The sequence below is a fragment of the Equus asinus genome, chromosome 3 (assembly GCF_041296235.1).
Source record: "Equus asinus isolate D_3611 breed Donkey chromosome 3, EquAss-T2T_v2, whole genome shotgun sequence".
Classification (NCBI taxonomy): domain Eukaryota; kingdom Metazoa; phylum Chordata; class Mammalia; order Perissodactyla; family Equidae; genus Equus; species Equus asinus.
The window spans coordinates 158,525,908-158,547,235 of NC_091792.1; the positions used below are offsets into that span (position 1 = coordinate 158,525,908).

Sequence of the window (21,328 nt, forward strand, 5' to 3'; positions counted from 1 at the left end):
CACCGGGCGGTGGCCAGGCTGGCACAGGCACAGGCGAGGCCGTCCAAGCTCCATGCCATTCTAGCGACCACGGGGGCTGCAGGTTCACGGAGCCACCTTCCGGCGAGCACCTTGCTTACGACGGCCACACGTTCTGCTGGTGCTCACGTGCTTAGTCTGCATGAAATGGGGGCGCATCCCCCAGTCACCAGGGATTTGCACAAACATCAGGACAACCTGCTGGTGGATGGCAGACAAGTGGCGAGAAGAGGGGGCGCCCATCCCCCTGGCCGGCCCAGCCCCGACCTCACTACTGCAGGGGGCTGCTGAGCGGGGCGCCCCTCACTCCCTCTCACGCCTCTCTCCCGCGGCCTCGCTGCATGCCCATCCCTCCTAAGGAGCTCAGACGCAATACAGGGACAAGAGGAAGGACAGACAGGGAAGTGCTATGACAGGATGTAAATGGGGACAGGTTGGAAGGAAGACTCCCCGGGAGAGACTGGAGGGTGCACGGCCCCCCAACCCCCTCCCCGCCCAGGCGCTGCGCCCATAGCTGTGGCCCCTCGTCACCTCTCGGGTGGTTCCGAGAACTTGGCAGTGCTCACAACACCCTGCCAAGCGGGCTGTTACCACCCCTTCCAACGAGGGCACAGGGTGCAAGGAGGCACCTGGGGCACACGGTGAGCGAGTGGGAGGGACCTGGCCTGGCCTGGCCACGGGGCTCTGAGGCCACGCTTTCCCCCGGCCCAGGCACAGAGGGCACACAGGGTGCAGGAGCCCCTCCACTTGGCAGCTGCTCTTGGCTCATAGCTCCCAGGGGGACGAGGGACCTGGCTGCGTTGGTCAGGGCCCGAAGCCTGGGCAAATGGGTCCTGGGATTTCCTTCTGTCACATAGCCCGGCCCCTGGGAAAATGACACGGAGCGATGGGTGGGGTCCTGCTGCAGACACTCGACTGTTTCACGGCTACTCCATGAGTTAATCCTCAGCACAACTGAGACGTCCATTAAAGAGCAAGCAAACTGTCTCACAGGGCAAAGGAAACCAAGGCTCAGAGACTGCAGCAGCCTGCCCAAGCTCACACAGCCACCAAGAGGGAGAGCCTGGGGGGAGGTGCTGGTTTCTCCGCCGCCCTGGGTGGGGGAGGCCTGAGGTACCCTCCACACAGCTGTTCCCAGGGAGCCCAGTGAGGCAGGTGGAGAGGGAACTGGGGTGAGGTACCCCTCCCAGCCTCCTGCCAGGTGTAGCTTGAATAGGAGCCCCAAAAAGACATGACCACCTCCTGCCCCCTTGAACCCGTGAACGCGCCCTTACTCGGGAAAATGTAATTAGTTAAGGATCTCAAGATGAGATCATCCTGGAGGAGGGTGTGCCCGGAATCCAAGGAGAGTGTCCTTATGAGAGACAGAAAGAAGACAGAGACACAGGCAGGAAGCTGTGTGACAATGGAGGCAGAGGCTCGGGTAAGGTGGCCAAAAGCCCAGGGATGCCTGGGGCCACAAGGAGCCGGAAGAGGCAGGGAGGACCCTCCCCAGAGGCACCAAGGGAGGCAGCCCTGCCAGCCCTGGATTTTGGGCTTCTGTCCAGAACCATGTGCAAGTACGTCTCTGCTGTTTTCAGCATCCAGTGTGCTTCCCAGGACGCTGACACACCAGCGAGCCCAGCGGGCTGTCCTGAGCCTCAGATGCTGCCCTCCAGGCCGTCCCTGGAAAGCAAGGCTGACATCCCAGAGCCCGTTTTGAGGACGCCTGTTCGGGGGTCTTTGAGACTTTGCCACTTCCCCAGCTCTTCCCAGTAGGATGGGCTGTCACCAACGGCAGCAGGAGGAGGGGGTTGCAGACTCACATTTTCCATGATTTATTTACACAGCAACAAACCCAAGGACGCAGCCAGGGCCAGGAACGGCTCGTGCTGACTCCCCACCCACACTGGAGGCTCCCGCCGTCCGACCCCGCTGTCCCCCAAGGCCTGCCGGACGTCCCCACACGCTGCCCTAGGAGGCGTCCCTCTGTGGGCGACGCGCCACTGCGGCAGTCACCTGGACTCTCCAAGCAGTGTCCACAGCAGAGGTGACCGCGTGGCTCAATGTCAGTGACCAGTTCACAGTGTGCTTTGCACTTCAAACAGAAAGCAAGCTTGACACGGGAGTTGTTGGATGTTTTTCCTTTAGAAACCCAACATCTAGCTCTTAATTTTTACCAAAAAGTATGTCACGCTGCCTCGCGGGGTTCGCACGGAAGGGAGGAGTCCCCAGCGAGCGGAGAAAAGCACACAGCACAGGAGGCTGCGTGGGAAGTTCCTGGAGCTCAGCAGGAGCTGAGGAATCTTCGGTGGACGAAGTCGGGTGGGAAGCTGGCACTTTCCAGCAGCAACGCGCCTCCTCGGGGTGGGGGGGCTGTTGAGGGGCTGTTAGGGGCCCGAGGACACACGCACACTGCTCACTCTGCATCTGACGTACCCAGAATGGTGACCCCACCACGGCAGCCAGCCCCCAGTGAGGGCGCCCCACCACAGGCCACGCCACTGCCAGGGACAGCACAGGGACGACCTCGCGCCCTCCCCGTATGTCACAAGGGAAACTGAGGCTCAGAGAGGTTAAGGACCTGGCCCAAGTCACACCGCTGGGGGCAGTGTGGCCTCAGCCTGAGCTCCCAGACCTCGGTGCACCAACAGTACCATGGAAGCCACGGGACACATGCTGTGACATGACCCCAGCCCCTGTGTCCACATGGCTGTCAGAGCAGCAACCACATGGAGCTGAGGTCGTCTGACGTTCTTGCAAATGAGCCAACGAGAGAAAAGAGACAGGCCTCCCACACTCAGCGAGGGTGCGGTCCTCAAGCACACGGGGCCATCTGTCACACCATCCTCGGGGTGCACGCTGGGCACAGCCTGGGACCAGGACAGAGAGCATGCCTGCCCCCCTACCCTGACCCTGCAAACAGGTGGTGCTCCATGCTGGAAAGGTCACACGTCACAGTCCCACCGAGCCCGAGGGCTGTAAGTCACTCAGGCAACTTCTACCAAAGACGCAGCTGAGATGCGCTGTGGAGCGAGCCCAGGACTGGGGCGGAGGGTCCAACACCTGGGACGAGGCTGGGCCTCTGTGTGCACAGAAAGTAACGTTAGCCTTCAACGTCGAGCCACTTTCACGAAATGAGTTTCAGTTGCATTCTTTGCCCTAGAAAATGTTTTCACTTTGCTGGATCTTGCAAAAGTTAGGCCACTCACAGGAAAAACAGATGCCGCCCCGCCTGGCGTTGTTCCGATACCGGTATAGAGGTGGACTTTGCCGTCACGGTGTCAGCGAGTGGGGGACACCAGCAGCACGGGCTGTACGTCAAGAAGCTGGCGCCCCACTTGTATACTTTCTGATTTCACAACAGGCTGTGGTTTTAAAGAACAAGTTCTGGTTGGGTTGGTGTTCTTAGAACGAATAGCTCATTTTCTAGTGCTTTCTGTAGCAACACGTGGGGAGCTCCGCCACCATCAGAAACAGCTTCAAGGGTGTCCCTGTTCCCTGTCAGCACCGTGAGAAGGCAGGCGAAGAGCCGTGAGAAGGTTAGCCATCGCCAGAAAAATTGTACCAAACCGTGGTGACCGATGAGAAACAAAAAATTACCACCAGAAATGTTTTCTGGCTGATAAAGACGATGATGATGACGACGACGATGATGACAATGATCACGGAGGAAAGTCGGGCTGGGAAGTCAACCCACCCTGGGTTGCATGCCAGCTCTGGCAGCTGACGTGGGCTGGGGTGGGCTGGTCCCCGCCACGTGCTCTCTGCCTCGGTCTGCTCTCCGGAAGACGTGAGCAGCCGACGCAGCCCTGAGTGCTTGCAGCTGCCAATGTTCCCATGTGCCACGTGTCCTCTGTCCTTCCTGGAGGGAGGATGGCGGCACCTTCACCCAGAGGGCCCAGCAGCCCCCAGTCCCCAGGGGACGCTCACACTCAGGTCGCCCCCACCAAGGGCCCTCTGTTCACAGTGGTCAGTGGAATGTATGGCGTCTGACGGAGATTTCTGTGACTGAAGCTAGAAGCACACGTGCTTGTGTGTCAGACAGCTGTCGACAGTGACCGGGTGCTCATGTGGTGCCCAGCCCCGTGCGGGCGCTTCACACGCACCAGCTCACCATGAAAGCTGGTGCAGCAGGTCCTGTCAGCACCCTGAGGGCAAATGAGGACGCTGAGGCAGGAGGGGCGAGACACGGGCCTAAATCCCAGGGCTGGCGGGTGGAGGGACCGGGCACAGGGTCGGCAGCCAAGGGGAGCCTAATGCCTCGCTCTCCCGGCAGGTGGGCTTGAGTCTTGAGTGTCTGACCAGAAGGGTCAGCTTCTGCCCCACACACTCCATGATTCGTCCCTAGGCCACAGAGTAAGTCCCTGAGATGACCTGAAACAGGTGTTTCAGGTGGCAAAGTGAAGCATGTTCAGCAATTACTAACGGATACAGTGACCACAAAACTAGTGGTATTTCTGCTGTGGCTTAAAGCTGTTACTTATTTATTTTTTAAGACAGGCACGCTAACACCTGTTGCCAATCTACTTTTTTTCTTTCTTTTTCTTCTCCCCAGAGTCCCCCGGTACATAGCTGTATATTCTAGCTGTAGGTCCTTCTGGTTGTGGCATGTGGGATGCCACCTTGGCATTACCTGACGAGCGGTGCCATGTCCATGCGCAGGATCCAGACCAGTGAACTCTGGGCCACTGAAGCGGAGTGTGAACCCAAGCCCTCGGCCCCAAAGCTGTTATTTTTGACATGCGATTCGATAAAATGAGAGTGAGACCACGTGGGAGGAAGGCACTTCCTTCAGAAGCCGCCCGAACTGCGGGGCAGAAGGTCCGACCCTGTTTCTCCTGCAAAATCTCATCTGATGGCCTGTTAGGAGGCTCCGGGAGCTGTCAAGGAGGACCCCAAGCTTTGGAATGCAAGAGGCGTGGGGGCAGACCCGGGCTCTCTGCCTCCAGCTCGGACAAGCCACTGGACCCACTGGAGCCCGAGCAGCCAGAGCCCAAGGGGCATTTCAAGTGCCCCCACCGTGCGTGCACTTAGAAGGGTGGATGCCCCCAAACACGGCCCCCAGAGACGGAGACAGGGACGCAGACAGGGATGCAGCAGCCACTCCATCCCCATCTTGGTGCTCTTATCCAATCCTCTCCATGGCCACCATCACCGTCCTGCCCAGACTCTTACCTGTCCCTCTTCATGGCCACCACTGTCCTTCCCAGGCTCTAATCCATCACTCTCCGTGGCCACCACTGTCCTGCCCTGGCTACTATGTCCTCTGGCCTCTGTCTGCAGCCTTTTTTTTCAGAGTAGCACTTTAATGTGCATGGTCATAACAAACATCACAAATACGAACCCATTGGCCGCTCTCTTGCTCAGAATTGTCTCGGGGTCTCCCTGGCCCTGAGGACACTGGCGCTCTACCGAGCACAGACTTTCCTCGGGGCCCCTGCGCCCACTCGTTCCTTGCACTGTGACCTCAGCTGCAAGGCCACTTCCTCAGAGGCTGTTGCTGCCGGCCAAGCCCCCAGCGGGGGCCACAGAGCTCCTGCTTCTCTGACCAGCCTCCTGACGGACTTGTGGGTGGCTATCCCCATCCAGACTGTACAGCCCCGTGAGAGCAGCGACCCAGGTCTCAGTCACCCTCACAGCCTGGCAAGAGCTGCACAGAGACACGCCTAGTGCCTGTCTGCAGCTAACGCGGGAGCTGCATAGGAGCAGGACTCTGCCCGGGAAGCCAAGGGCCAGGACCACGCATGCTCTGCAATAAGCTGCCGCTTCCTGGGCCAGCTCTCGTTCCCAGGTCCTTGTGGGGGCAGGGCCTGCAGCTGCTCCCTGCGTGCACAGCAGGCTTGCAGGGTTAACTCTGCGCTCGGCCAGGAGACAATCACACCAAAAGGAGGGGAGCATGGAGACAAGGATGCTGACGACGGGCAAGACTGCGACAGGGACTGCAGGAAGCGGGGAACGAGGTGCCTGGGGGCAAGGGCTGGAGGGCTACCAGGGTAGGAGAGGCACAGGGGCTGGAGCAGCTGAAGTGTGAAGAGAGCTGGCGGAGGGCTGCTGGTGGGCGGGGACGACAGGTGAGGCCACAACCAGAATGAAAAGCCTGGCCCGTGCAAAGGCCCAGAGACAGCCGGCATTGTGGACCATGAGCAGGACAGCCCCAGCTTCCTATGACGAGAGCCCAGTCCCAGGGCGGCGGGTGGGAGCTTCGGGGCCCAGCGAGGCCAAGGCGGGACCCCAGAGGCCTCCCCCTCTTTATCCTTAGGAGAGGAGAGAGTCAGGGAAGGAAGTGGGCTCCCGCCGTTTCACCTTTGGAGTCAGTGCCTAGCTCAGTGTCAGGCACAGGCAGATGCTCCACGGATGAATCAACGAATGAATGAGGGACAAACCCACACGCTGCCTCCAGGGGTCTCCAAGGCCACTGCCGCCACAACGGGAACCACCAAAGCCCGCCCAGGGCACAGGGCACCTCCCGGGGTCGTGACAGAAGCAGGGACAGCAAGGGGCACACTCACCTGAGGAGTCCAGGCAGTCCTCAAGGCTGGGCACCTCGAACCTCTGGCCAAGGATGTCGGGGTAGGCTTCCAGAAAGTCCACAGTCTTCAGAGGGCTCTTGCAGTGAGCACCACCTAGGAGCACACCCTGTGAGCTGGGGGAGCCAGGGGACCCCACGCACAGCCGTCCCGGAGGGGAGACCCTCCCGCCCCATTTCACGAGCTGGCCAATCACCACTTAAGAACACCTTTACTTCCTGCAAACACATAGCACATCTCGACAGGAGGGCTAACGCCACGGGGCCCGAGGGCAGCTCCCCGTCTGAGTCCAGGGGCTGCCGAGAGAGCGGCGGGCTCACCGTGGGTCCGGCGGGTCAGCAGGCTGAGCAGGTAGTTGCTGGTCTGCTGCAGCAGGACGTTGTTGTCACCTTCGTACGTGCAGTTCGGATCATTGTCATCTCGGAGGTGGCCCAGCCGGTTCACTGCAGTGAAACCACAGCGTTCCCATCAGGTGGGGTGCACGGGGAGAACCCCCCGCCCATCTGGGATCTCAAAGTCCCCGGCCCTGCCTGACCCGATGAGGCACTCCCACCCCGCTGAGGCCCGGCTCCACCTCCCAGGGGCCTGTGCGCCCCCCACCTCTGTAAAGGCCCCGCTCCATCCTTCCGGATATGGGGGCAGCTGCCCAGTAAGGCTGTCAGGGAGGTCAATGGGCGGGTCCCCGTAAACACTTGGGTGGTGCTGGTGCACAGTGAGCACTCAAGACAGAGTCACTGTCAGTAGCATCCCCACTGTTATCATGAGCTCCGCATGGGCCCCGGGCAGAAGCTCCCTGGGGGCGGGGCAGGGGAGGGGGGCGTCGCTGAGAGACCTGGAATGTTCTAGGGGCTCACTGTCCGGGGGCTGCCCTTCGTCCTTCTACAACTGAAGTGACCCTTCTTTTCATGCAGAAAATTTCAAATATCCAAAGACAAAGCTCCTTTCCCTCTTGTGGTCTCTTCTGCCAGTTAAATAACCCACTTCCTTTGCATATTTTATAAGGGATGCTTCCCAGACCCTCCACCTCTGGGTCTCCATCCTCTGATGGAGAAGGTTCTCCCAACGTGAGGCTGGGATGGGAAAGGGCTGGGACTCTGACTTCTCCCACTCACACACTGCCAGGAACAGAGCCCCGGAGGGTGTGAGATGTTCTGTAGCAGCCACGAGGCTTGTGGTCACCTATGACATCCTTATTGTTTTCGCGACTTGCTGCCCATGCCATACTTAGACTACTGAGCATGAGGAGCTGGGAGCAACTTTAGGGAAGTCACTTGCAATTGACATTTAAACCTAGATAAAGGCCTTATGTTTAGTGTTTTATATGTAATGACTCTTGGTTCAGTCATGTTGTTGTCTGCAGTGCTGCATGACTCAATTTCCTTATTCTCAACTATTTATAGCGTCTCTATGAGTTATAACAACAAACAGAAACTACAAAGAGCGTCGTGTGGAGGACAAAACCGGTAACTGAGTGACTGATGCAGAGCCATGGTCACCCACACACCAGTGACGGAGAGAGGCGGAGAATGGAGGAGCCGGGGTCGGGGTCGGGATGTGGGGGGCGGCACTGCCCCTGCTTGAGCAGAAACTGGGGTGGACCCTCACTGACAGGATGCTGTGTCTACAGCCCATCACCGGAACGCTCAAACTCGGCAAGAGCCCGAGATGCTTCTGTTGGTATGAGCTGCCAATAAGGTTCCTGCCCGTGCTGCTGTTTCGAAGGCGTGAGTGGCCCTCCGTGCGTAACCAGGTTCTACCAGTCGGTTACGGAGATTAGCACAAGGAGTTCTGCAGGTAAGCCATGTGCCCGGCACCGTGCTGAGCACTTCCTGCGTGTGTATTCACTGAATCAGGGCAAGAACGTGCTGTCGTATCCTATAACCATCCCCATTTCATAGACAAAGAAACTGAGGCACAGCGGGCGTGGGTAGCCTGCCCACGGCTGTGCCGTTAGTGAGCGGCAGAGCCAGGATGTGGCCCTGGCCACGGGTTGCCTGCTACCTTACCCGTACACCAGCTGCCCAAACGACAGCCAATGCCAATGAAAACCAGCTCTCTTTGTCTAAGTTTAAGAATTTTTCATCAGAACAAAACTTGGTGCCAGTCTACTGCCACGTCATTAACCAAAACGTCACGATTCAAACGAACAGATAATCTGCTTTTTGCTCTGGTTTGCAGGAGGCTCCTTCGCACGGTTTCTCCTCACTGTGTCGTTACCCCCAGATCTCGACTGAGGAACGTGGGGCGTCAGAAGCGGAGGGAGCTGCGTGGGGCCGGGGCTGGCACACACGTCCTTGAAAAGGCCGGAGAGCAAACATCTTAGGCTCCGTCACGACCCCTCAGCTCTGACTGCAGCACAAACACAGCCACGGAAAATGCGTAAACGGATGACATGGCCGCGTTCCAGTAAAACTTGATTCCCAAAACCTGGGGGCAGTCACAGTGTGCCGACCCCTGCTCTTGAGCCACCAGGAGTAAGGACAGGAAAGTGTCACATGTTCTCCAAAACCTACTGGCCAGGTAGCCGTGTCCTCCACACGCCTCTCGGCATTCCTGAATGCCCCGCTGGGCGGTCCACGAGGCCAGGGGCTTGCTGGCCGACGCCAAGGCGTGGATCTCACGTCCGAGCTCTGCCTTGGGAGAGGGAATCCAACAAAAGCAAGTGAAAAGAGGCTCTGACACCAGAGGTCAGGGGCCAGTTCAACCCTAGCGACAGAGGCCTGTCCTCCAGTCGAATCTGGGACACTTGACAGCTGCAGAACAAAGAAACCCTACCCTATTTTAGTCTAAAAACAGGATTCACCTAAGAATGGACACATTGTGGTACCCTCAGACAATTTCACAGCAACGAAAATAAGTGGACCACAGCTTGTACAGCAGATAACCCCCAGCCAGGGGCATTGGGCTGGTCGCAGAAGCAAACCTAACAGGAACATACATTAGGACTCAGTTTACACGAAGTTCACGAACGTGAAAACGAGCAACGTGATGTCTAAGGTTCCCACCGTCTGTGGTGAGACCACACAGAGAAGCAAGAGATGACACAGTGCTGAGACGCTGCCCCTTGAGGAGCGACGTGGGGACGGGTCCCAGGAGACCGTGAAGGGGGGTCCTTCCCAGTCGACTCCTCGAGGGTGCTCTCCAGCCAGCGTCCTGGGCCTTCCACATCTTACAAATGTCTTTCTGCTTCTGCTTGACGTTTAGGAGAAAGAGACGCACTCACACCTGCTAAATAAGATAGTGCATTTTACCAGGGTTTTCAACTTCAAATAGGGCTACTTTTGGGTCCTCTGCGCCTGGGTTAAACCACTGAGTTTCAGCAAAAATAAAGCATGATTACACTTTGTAACATTATTAACAGGAGAATAAGTCCAATGTCAGCTGGCAGAAGTTTCAATGACTCACACTACGGGGAAAAACACCTTTAACCCCTTTGTTCCGGAGAGGGGTCCCTAGCAGACCCGGGCAGACCCGTTTTGCTCAGCAGCACGCCCTGCTGGCCATTCCCCCCATGTTGTCCGAGCCTCTTGACTCCTGTTTATGCAGAACAGTCAAAATGTGCTAATTTGATCCAGGCTCTTTAGGGTGTTGTACAACCCAATCTGCAGCATTTTTAATCTGTTTTCAAATGCATTTCTCGTGATTCACATCTCACTCCTGCCCAGGAGGCAGCGTGAGGGGCTATGGAAAATCAATTTGTAAGCCGTCAATACAGAAATGAGCAAAGGACTTCTTTTTACGTAGTCGCTGATCTCAGTGGATCTGCACGCTCATTCCTGGCACTAATCCTTAGCTGTCAACTCGAATCCCGTCAGCTGGGTTCAGATCTTTGAAGGGTTGTTTACAAAAGGATCGAACCATGAAATCTACTGAGGGGCCAGGAACGAGGCTTTTGCAAAACCATCATGTTCTCAAAAGGAGAGCAACAGTTGAACTCACAGCCTGGAATTAGGAGTCCTGTCAGCACATCCTTGAGAAACAGGGGTATGGACACGCGCCCACACTGCTCACATCATCACAGCGAGCTCCCAGGGGCCCGAGGGGGTGGACGCAGCGAGGGAGTACGTCAGAGCCGCATCCTGGACACCAGCAGCCTCACGCTGTTTGAAAGAAAGGCTGCCTCGAGCCGTCCAGCCCCAGCGAGTGTGAATAGCCACATAAATGCCGCGGAGAAAAGACAGCGAGCTCTCACCTGCCTGGCACTTGTGTCCTTGCCCAGCCAGCCTTGCTGAAGCTCCGCCAGGTCCAGGAAGAGCGATTTGGAAAAGTGGTTTAAGGCGTAGGCAGCTGCCAGATACGGGAGGAGGCGCCATTGCTGCAGTAAATAAGACACTCGCGTAAATACACCCCAGGGCCTCGGGACCAGCCCACCCTACATGCCGTGAGCACCAGATGCGGGAGCGTGGGCGACAGGACTTCACTGCTCACTTTCCCACTTAATGTCTCCTGGTCCCTCCAGGAAACCGTGCCCCTGACGCTCTCAGCTCAGCCCGTTCTCCCGCCCATCACCCCGACAACCATGCTCAAAGGTGCAACTGTTCCCTGTGCATCTCCCTGCACGCCCCTGCTGCCTCCTGTCCCATCGAGGTGACCCCTGGAACGGAGCGAGCACGGGTCCACGCCCCCACTGCCTCCTGTCCCATTGAGGTGACCCCTGGAACGGAGCGAGCACGGGTCCATGCCCCCACTGCCTGCTGGCCCATCGAGGTGACCCCTGGAACGGAGCGAGCATGGGTCCATGCCCCCACTGCCTGCTGGCCCATCGAGGTGACCCCTGGAACGGAGCGAGCACGGGTCCATGTCCCCACTGTCTGCTGGCCCATCGAGGTGACCCCTGGAACGGAGCGAGCACGGGTCCACGCCCCCGCTGCCTGCTGGCCTATTGAGGTGACCCCTGGAACAGAGCGAGCATGGGTCCACGCCCCCACTGCCTGCTGTCCCATCAAGGTGACCCCTGGAACGGAGCGAGTGTGGATCCATGCCCCCACTGCCCGCTGGCCCATCGAGGTGACCCCTGGAACAGAGTGAGAGTGGGTCCACCTGGGAACTACGGAAACCAGCCTGCTGTGCCAGAGTAGGCCGCTGACTGGCTGATATCCTGTGCTTTGTGAGCCCTGAGGGATGAAGCAACCAACCTAAGCCAGATGGGGAAACTGAGGCTCATGAAGAGCCAGAAGTTTCTCGGAGGAAAGGAGAGTGTCTTATTTACCTGTGCACATACACTGCTGCAGGGATGGGAAGTGGGAAGGGGAGAAAAGGGACCCGGGAAACAGTCCCCACCGTTGATCGTTACTGAGGGTAGACGCTGCGCCTGTTTCTCATGTCCTAACGCGCTTCACCCTTACAGCCACCAGTGAAGAGCTAGTACTATCACTTCCAATTTACAAATAAGAAAATCAGAGCACAGAGAGGGTCAGTGCCCTGCCCAAGGGCACACAGCCACTAGGGGTGGAGCTGGGGTTAGGAGAAGCAGCACTGTGCGTGAGGGGGCTCTCGTAACCACCGAGCCACACTGGATGCCCAGGCGGTCAGATGCCCTGTGACCTCACGACAGCCATGGGATTAGCAGGGGGTGGGAGATGTGTGCGACATAGGCATGAACCAGGACATTCTGCTCTTCATTATTTATTATTAAAACAGGCTCACAGTAAAAGAAATGATTCTGTGACAATTACCTCAAACTTTCTCTCAAATACACCTTTGCTTACACAGAATGTGGACCAGGACCAGATTCAGCCACTGCACTCTGACAGGTGTCACCCATTCGATCCTCAGTCCCCCACCTGCGAACTGGGAATAATGACCCGACCCGCCTGTGTGACGACTAGACACCTGGTGTGGAAAAATGGGCTGGTAACCCTAAGTGCTGTCCGGGTACTCGCTGTGATAAAATGCATCCCCTCCCAGGCAGTGACGTGGGCTTTCCTGCACTGTGGTCTGGGCCGCATCTCTGCCGTCAACAGCTGCCTCATCTCCGAGGACCCGGAGGAGGAGCGTCCCTTCTGCTAAACGACGTCACAAGGAACAGCGGAGCACACTCCGCAGCTTAACGGTCAGTTCCTTGGGATCGATTCTCAGGGACGGGATGAATGAGTCAAAGGTCGTGGACGTGCAAGGCCACCTGCCGAAGCCTGCAGTGACCTCACGTGGGAACGGCATGTGCACCTGTCTCGCAGAGCCTCGCCGGAATACACTTCCTCCACTCTCCTCAGGGGACAGTCCTGCGTGCCCCGCCTTAACTACGACCATTTCCTAAAAGCCCGGCCCTGGATGCCGCTCTCCCTCCCGGAGCGCCCTGGCGATGGCTCTGTTAACGGCCTGAGGAGGTCTGGTCAACTCTCGGAACCAAAGCATGGCTCCCTGACAGAAGTCCACTTGCACGCGGAACAGAAAGAAAAAGAACCTGCATTTGCCAACTGCACCTGCATTTGATACTCGAGAACCGGTATTTCCTCCTCGTCTGTCGGCCCAAACTGACGCCGAGTGGCAGAGAAGCGAATGGCTATGGACACGGCCAGCTTCAGATTGACAACGGACATGCCCACGATGGAGACGCGGCTGGAGGACAAGCTAGCCAGGGACATTCCGAAGCGCTGCCTGTCGTCCTGGGGAAGAAAAGCTGGTGAGGAGCGCAGCAAGACCTCCGAGGCCTCCCCAGGGAGAAGGGCACCAAGAGGAAGGTGTGTCCGTTCAGCCACTCAGGCCGACAAGGGCCGGCTGGGTCCTGTCCCCAGGGCGCCCAGACACACAGGCCTCCGGGTGCAGGACAGTGCGGGCAGGTCGAGTGGCTGCCATTACTGAACCCTCACGGGATGGAGTGGGGAGGCACCAGGGGAGGGTGCTCCAGGCAGAGGGAAGAGCACTGTGCAGGAACGCACCCTCCCAGGGACCGGTCCCTGCCCACCTGCAGGCACGGCAGCTGGCTCTAACCCAGAGATGCAAGCGTGCCTGTGCCCAGAGCCCAGGGGGGAACCACGGACCCGCGCTCCATGGCTGGTGCCAACGCTTTGTTCACAAAATGAGTCCCATGGACCCACTTTCCCCCAGAATTCCTCTCTCCCCATCAAAGACAACCGTCCCCAGGGGTGTGACGTCATGGGCTATTGTGTTCCTTGAAAATGGGCAGCCATCTTGCGCGCTTCTACTTTTGATCTTCTGTTACAGATCTCAGGGCACGCGCCACCGTCTCCGAAGCGCCTGGCTTGTTTTCGAGGCCTGTCAGTGGTGCGGTGGGTCCGCCTGACCCACAGCCTTACAGGCTTGTCCCATCGCCCTGACCTCCCTGACCACCTGCTGCTTCTCCTGGGTCACTTCATTATTTGGGCTTTTGTTCCAAAATTATGAGCCCTGTAGGAATTTGCGTGGCAACCTTCCGAAACTCCGCATGCGGGGGAAGCCCTCTCCCGTCCTCGCGCCCGAACGACAGGGAAGCAGGATGGAACGGCACACGTGTGCCGTGGGCAGGATCGCGCATTTCTCCGCCTGCAGGGCTGCGCCTGAGAAGTCGGAGGGGGAAGCGGGTTTACTCTCAGAGCCAGATCGGCAGCCTCTCTCTGAAGAGTTCAGAATTTGCTCTTGGAGATTCTTAAACTTCTCTCCGGTGTGCCTGGGGTGCGAGCTTCGCTGACGTCTCCTCTGTGGGCGCCACGGGGTCCTTTGGTCAAGGCTGTTTTCCTTTCTTTAATTTAGAGACGTCTGCTGTCATCATTCCTCCAAACTTTCTTTGTTTTCTCGCATCCTCTCCTGTGCCTCTGGGAGGCTCCCTGACTGACTCTCCAATCTCTAAGTCATTCTCCCACCTTATTTGTCCCATCTGTTACGTGCTTTCTTTCGATTATTTTTTTTCCATATTCACTTTTAATTAACTTTTCATATTACCATTTCCATCTTAAATGACTTCCAGTTGCACGGTGCTAAGTGCTCTCCTTGTCTCTAAGTGAACTTGCCACGCTCGTTCTAAGCCCTGCCCTTTCGGCTCCTGTCAGTGACGCATGTTGTCCGGGCAGAGCCCTCGTGGCACATAAGCTCCTCGGGACACGGCCATCCTGGCTGTGAGGTCAGGACTCAGGAGGGTGATCGCCCACTCCAACTCAGGCCCCATCTGCCAAGGTCTCAAGGCCACACCACTGTGTGTCTACCACACAATGAATTTGGGGGCGTGGGGAACCCCCGACGCCAGTGGATGCTGTGTCACCCCCACGTGTGGACGCCCCGCCAGGTGGCCCTTCACCTTTTAACCCTCCCTGGGAAACCACGCTGGCAGAGGCAGCATCCCTGATGTAACCCCGGGGGGCTGGTGGCGTGGTGCAGGGGAGTGGACGCCCATGGGCAGCTGTCGGCCAACATCTGTCATCATGCCTGGGCCCCATCACACCCAAGTGCCCCCTTCCTTGTTGGTGGCACCGGAACCTGAACTTAGAGAGGTGAGCCCACCTTCCAAGCTGGGCTCCATCCCCTGCTGAGCATGGAGGGGGGGCCGTGGCAAGAGGGGAGGCCTTGCCACCCACAAACCCCCCTGCCTGGAGATACCTGTACCTTAAAGGGGGTGACATAGGTGCCCTCAGGGGTGACGTCTCCAGCCCGGTTCAGGAGGTCCTGGCGAGGGATTCTCACCTGGTGGAACATGGCGAACCTGCGGAGACACGGCAGGACGGCAGGTGAACAGGGGTCTGGCCTGGCGCTTACCTGCTCTGTCTCCTGAAACCCAGCCAAATGAAAGTGAAGGACCGCTTAAAAGGTGACATAATCCCCAAAAGACAAAGAAAATGGGAGAGAAGACACCAGTAGACAGGGAATTTCAGTCCTGGGGCTGCACAGGGAGCTCCCCGGGCACAAGGGAAGAGGGGGCTGGCTGCAGGGCGAGTCTTCGGCCCTGTATCCACTGAGGACGCCGCTACTCGCCAGAAAGGACGGGAACTGTAAACCAAAGGGCCAGGGTCTCTGGCTCCCACACTGCAACCTCAGCCCAGGCTGCACCGTGCGGTGCGGAAAAATCAGCACAGTGGGGCTTAAACTCTGGAGGCCAACTCAAGAGCCGCGCCACTACAGCCCTGCCCCAAAGGCTGCCACTTGGCTCCTCGTGAAGAGCAGGTGGACACACATGTCGTCACGGGTCAGCCACGTGACAGTGATCAAAGGTACTTGCTATGGTTGTCAGGTCAGGAAAACCTATTTCACAATTGTCTAGGGAACGGGGTTATGTAAAGTAATGGGTGTGACATAAACTGTGCAAAAAAACCTGAAGCATCTTAAAAATATCAGTAGTTCCTATAGCAACCCGTGTGATGGCTAAGAGCACCCTCAGCATCACAGGGAATATTCTCTCACTAAACCACACAGACAGCTCCTCTGGCTCCAGCCTGCGGGCGGCACCCAGGACGCCATCCTGAGTCAGGACCCTGGCCCCGCCTCTGCCTTCCCCTCTGCCCCGGGCTGTGTCTGACCATCTGCTCCCCTCCAGCCCCGTCTCCATTCAGCTCCCACCTCTTCTTGTCTGATTTACTGCATCAACGCCCCCGTGGCTCTTTCCAGACCCCGCCTCGTCAGCCTGTCCCGCACAGGGGAGCAGCAGCCTCTCCCAACTCTGGCTCAGAATGGTCACACCCTCACGAGACCATCAGATCCCTGGGCCCTACAGAATCTAACCCCCTAGAAACACAGGGTAAGTCCTCAGACAGGACCTGCCCACTGCTCCAATGGCACTGTCCCCTCACAGCCTGTAGCTGGCTTGTGTTTGCCTGTGACCTTCAAACTGGCCAGGCTCTCTCCTGACCTCCAGGCAGGTGGCCCTCAGTGTTGCCTTCTCCTCCAGGAAGCCTGCCACGATTCCCCTTGAGCACCAGGTGTTCCCACAGTGCCAGTAGAGGGCGGCCCCGTTCTGCAGTGACTGCCCATGTCCACGTTCGTTGCTGAGCCACCTGCTGTGCACAGGCAGTTGGCGGCGTGTCTTGTTCACTCTGTTACAATGGGGCTGCAGTGCCTGGAACCTACCAGACACTTAGTAAGTGCTGTGGAGTGAACCGACTGTGGGTGAGAAATCTGCGGGGCGCTGGTGCCATCTCCAGAGAACCCAGGTCCCAGGAGGGCCTGGGGTAAGGACAGCGTGCCCTCCAGCACACCTGGGGGGAGCAGAGCCCAGCGGGCATGGGTGGCTCGGAGGGCCTCCTACACTCCTCCAGCCACGTGGGGAAGGATGGCCGGCTGCAGCCCCTCCTCACGGCCAGCCTGGGGCACTGGCAGGCCCAGCCAAGGGGGCCACCACATGACAGCTGTGAGTGTGGCTGCACACTCAGACGCCCACTTTTCCAGAACCCCAGAGTTGATGCCAACGCCCCTGTGTACACTGGCTTTCCTTGAAAGCCAAGGAATGCTGCTGCAAGAACAACCCGGTAAACTCGAAGAGCCCTTTGTAAGGAGTGGAAAATCTTCGCCCTTCCGTGCCACCCAGAGGTGGAACAAGGCCAAATATATTTATATTTGCACAAGTATTCGCTGGGTTTAATGGAAAGCAAAAATTTCCCGTACTCTCTTTGAGCACTTCTACCTCACAAAAGCTGGTCCCAAACAGTCAGACAATGGCCAGACTGGGGCGCCAGCCTGCAAGCCAGAACTCCCAGTGTCCCAGAGGGCATAGGGTGTGGGGGGCACTGGGTGTATCTGAACAAGGGGGGTGTGCAACATGGGATGTGTGTGAAACAAGAGTGTGAGACAAGTGTGTGCGTGTGACACAGGTGTGTGACACAGGGTGAGTGTGTGACCCCGGGCTATGACACAGGTGTGGCACAGGGTGTGTGTGGCACGGGGGCGTACGTGGCACAGGGAGAGTGTGACCCCGGCGGGGGGCGGGGCTGTGCTGGGCGCTTGCAGCTGCAGACCCTGCTCCCAGGCACTGCACACCCTCTGCCCTGGGCTTTCTGCTCCAAGTTCTAGCAATTTTCTTCCTCCTTTGGGCCTCCCACCATCACCATCACCCCAGCCCCACCTGTGACCCACACATCTAGCACCTTTTGGGACTTCTGCCCAGCCACTTTTGAGATGGATTCCCAAGGCCGAAAGGCCCTGCCTCATCTGAGAGCAATCGCACAAAAACATAGCTGCGCCATCTATGGATGGCTAATCTTCGACAAGGGAGCCAAGAGCATAAATGGAGAAAGGAGTCTCTCTTCAATAAACGGTGCTGGGAAAACTGGACAGCCACAGGCAAAAGCATGAAAGTAGACCATTACCTTATACCATGCACAAAAATCAACTCAAATGGATCAAAGACTTGAATGTAAGACCTGAAAGCATAAAACTTCTAGAAGAAAACATCGGCAGTACACTCTTTGACATCAGTCTCACCAGCATATTTTCAAATACCATGTCTGACCGGGCAAGGGAAACAATAGAAAAAATGAACAAATGGGACTACATCAAACTAAAAAGCTTCTGCACAGCAAAGGAAACCATCAACAAAATGAAGACAACCTGACATTGGGAGAAGATATTTGCAAACCATGCATCTGATAAGGGTTAATCTCAAAACTATATAAAGAACTCATATATCTCAACAACAACAAAAAAACAACAACCCAATTAAAAAATGGGCAAAAGATCTGACCAGACATTTGTCCGAGGAAGATATACAGATGGCCAACAGGCACATAAAAGGATGTTCGACATCATTAGCTATCAGGGAAATGCAAATCAAAACTACAATGAGATATCACCTCACTCCGGTCAGAATAGGTATAGTTAACAAGACAGGAAATAGCAAATGTTGGAGAGGATGTGGAGAAGAGGGAGCCCTCACACACTGCTGGTGGCAGTGCAAACTGGTGCAGCCACTTTGGAAAGCAGTATGGAGATTCCTCAAAAAATTAAGAATAGATCTACCATACGATCCAGCTATCCCACTGCTGGGTATTTATCCAAAGAACATGAGAACACGAATGCATAAAGGCACACGCACCCCTATGTTCATCGCGGCATTATTCATAATAGCCAAGACTTGGAAGCAACCTAGGTGCCCATCAAGGGACGAATGGATAAAGAAGGTGTGGTATATACATAGTGGAATACTACTCAGCCACAAAAAACATGAAATCTTGCCATTTGCAACAACATGGATGGACCCTGAGGGTATTATGCTAAGTGAAGTCAGTCAGAGGGAGAAAGTCAAATGCTGTATGATCTCACTCATAAACACAAGATAACAACAGCAATAAATAAACACACAGAGATGGAGATTAGAGTGATAGCTACCAGAGGGGGAGGGGGGAGGAGGACAAAAGGGGTGACAGGGCACATGTGTGTGGCGATGGGTGGTAACTAGTCTTCGGGCGGTGAACATGACATAGTCTACACAGGAAATGAAATATAACGATGTACACCCGAAATTTATATGATGATATAAACCAATGTTGCTGCAATACATATAAATAAATAAATAATAAACGCAAGAAAGAAATAGACAAACCACGTAGTAAAAATAAAGTGGGACGGACAAAGCTGACAGAGGGCGCTGTGGCGAGACACGTGCCTCTTGAAGCGATCAGCGGAACTGAGGGTCCCAATTTGGGATCTCCCTTCAAAAACAAACAAACAAACAAATGTAGCTGCAGCCCACATCAAAGGTCTGGCTGAAAACCTCACTTGACAGGGTCTTCATTATTTGACTTCCAGAGTTATTTGGCCAAAATTAATCCACACAATTCATGTTTGCTTCTGAGTTCTAGACGGCCATCCCACATACTTGGGAATTCTTGGGAAGTGACAAAATCTAACTTACAAATTCTTGGCTTTTTTTCCAAAATAAATGATCTGGGGGAAAAAAAATCACTAAATTAGAACCCTGACATTCAAATTCGATGGAGAACTTGCACAGCTCCCAGGCAGAGAAGCCAGCAGGATCCTGGCACGGCCTCAGGAGCCAGCGCGGAGCTTCGGACCCCGTGCGCCCTCTGCTGGGCGCAAGCCCAAGGCCAGGACGGAGCCAGCATCTCTGGGGAGCAGGAGCGGGTGGGGGTCCGGCGGCATCACGTGACAGCTCACAGCCCGGCACCAGAGCAAGTCACTGAACCTTCAGAGGCTCAGAGACCCTTGTGGCTGCTTGTAGCGTCTCACCAGCCTGCCACTGAGCAGCTCCCAGGCACGGTGGCACGGGTGTGGGGGAGCCGCCCCGCGGCTGCGCCACAGGGTGGCCCTTACACTGCCCAGGACCACGCTGGCGGTGCCCGGCATTTCTGGGTCTCAGAAGAGGTTTTGCCCCAGCAACGTGACATACTGATTCAGGAGAGCCTGGGCCATGTTCTGTGACACATTCACTGTACGTGGCTCTACTCAATGCTCCTGGGGACCATGAGAACAAGAGACAGGTGCTCAGTCTCTAGGAGTCTGAGTTTATTCAGGGGAAACAAGTGCAGGGGTTTTGGTGATGTTCCAAAACAACGTTAAAGACTCTAAATAGTAAAAACCAAATGAACAGAGAATAGAGACCCAGGCCCACACCTGGTGCCGCCCACTGGATGTGACCTGGTCACCTTTATCCGCAGCTGGAGGGTGATTTACCACAGCACGCGCCTGGGGATGCACCGCCTGGCCTTACATGTACGTGCAGACCCCTCCACAGACGGAGTCACGAATCACGTGTTTTCTGGGCCCCAAACTGGACACGTGGATCTAACAAAAGGATGCTAGTGCTCAAAGTCCAGAACGAGGCAGTCCCTTCCACAGGACCTCCTGCACGGCCTTCCTTGATGTCTCCTCACCACGGCCAGTGCAACCTTCTCGGACAGACCAGAATGCGGCCATGCCTCCCCACCGCCCCGAGAACAAGGACAGGATGGCGAGCCTCAGCGTGGGCCGCCAGGGCCCCCCCCACTGCACAAAGTAGTGATCAAAGGCATTTACGGCCCCACTGGGGACACCCTCCTCCCCGGCTGGCCCCAGTGTCAAACAGGCTCTTTTAGTCAGCGAGAGGCGCCAGAATTCCGGGAGACAGGTATTGGTTAGAAGGGTTTTGTGCACGCGTGCTTCGTTTTGCTCGTTAACCACATCCTTCTGTTTTCTCCTCAAGCTGGCACTGAGTAAAATCAAGGCTGCCCAGCCCTCTTTGGTACAGTCTGGGCCCCCCGTGTTTTGAGGGTCCAAGCAGAGATTTGAGACTCTCCCCACATACCCAGCACCCCGACTTCCCGGAAGGGACAGATGCAACGAGGTCTCTCCACACTCGGGGTCCTTGGAAGCCACCTGGTCCAGCTTCTCTTTCTGGCGATGACCCGCCTCCTGCTTCATACCCAAATGACCAGGGTTATGATAGCCGGTGAGTCAAACTATGGAGAGGCGGCTCCCTGTTACGAAGCAGCAAGTCTATAAACACTCCAGAGACACGACGCAGGACACATGACTAAGGCACGGCCCTGCTTTGGCTTCCTCCCCAGCTGTAGACCACCTCACAGGAGCAGAGGAGCAGAAAGCCCCTCAGCCAGGCTTCCAGAGACAGGGCACAGAGTCCCCCATGTGCAGGTTCGGGGCACTGAGCCAGAGCAAACGGGCAGGACGACCTGCCTCGGCCCGCTCAGAAGGACTCTGTCCTCGTGCACACTTCACGGGTGAGGAAACAGGCCGAGAGCTGGTCAACATAAGAGAGTCAGAGGTGGACCCAGGACCTGAATCCAAATCTGTCAGCTTCCACGGCTCCCGCGTCGCTGACCCTGGAATCCCCCAGGGAGACGCGCAGGCCCTCAGGACACGCTCTCAGGTACGCAGGTGAGGCATGTGTCCCCGCCACGTTTTACCTGGCCCACAGGAGTCCAGGAGGG

General features: G+C 56.7%; 1 protein-coding gene across 3 annotated transcripts in view; it reads right to left on the reverse strand.

Annotated features, from left to right (window-relative positions):
- The window catches only part of ACOX3 (acyl-CoA oxidase 3, pristanoyl), a 52,747-nt gene that overhangs the window by 14,718 nt on the left and 16,701 nt on the right, over positions 1-21,328 (reverse strand). For all 3 annotated transcript variants that reach the window (XM_044767898.2, XM_014855202.3, XM_070506331.1), the window contains exons 8-13: positions 15,063-15,159; positions 12,950-13,132; positions 10,720-10,842; positions 9,041-9,161; positions 6,848-6,970; positions 6,510-6,623 (exon numbers count right to left, since the gene is read on the reverse strand). In XM_044767898.2, coding sequence (XP_044623833.2) covers positions 6,510-6,623; positions 6,848-6,970; positions 9,041-9,161; positions 10,720-10,842; positions 12,950-13,132; positions 15,063-15,159 — 761 coding nt within the window. The remainder of the gene's footprint in view (positions 1-6,509; positions 6,624-6,847; positions 6,971-9,040; positions 9,162-10,719; positions 10,843-12,949; positions 13,133-15,062; positions 15,160-21,328) is intronic.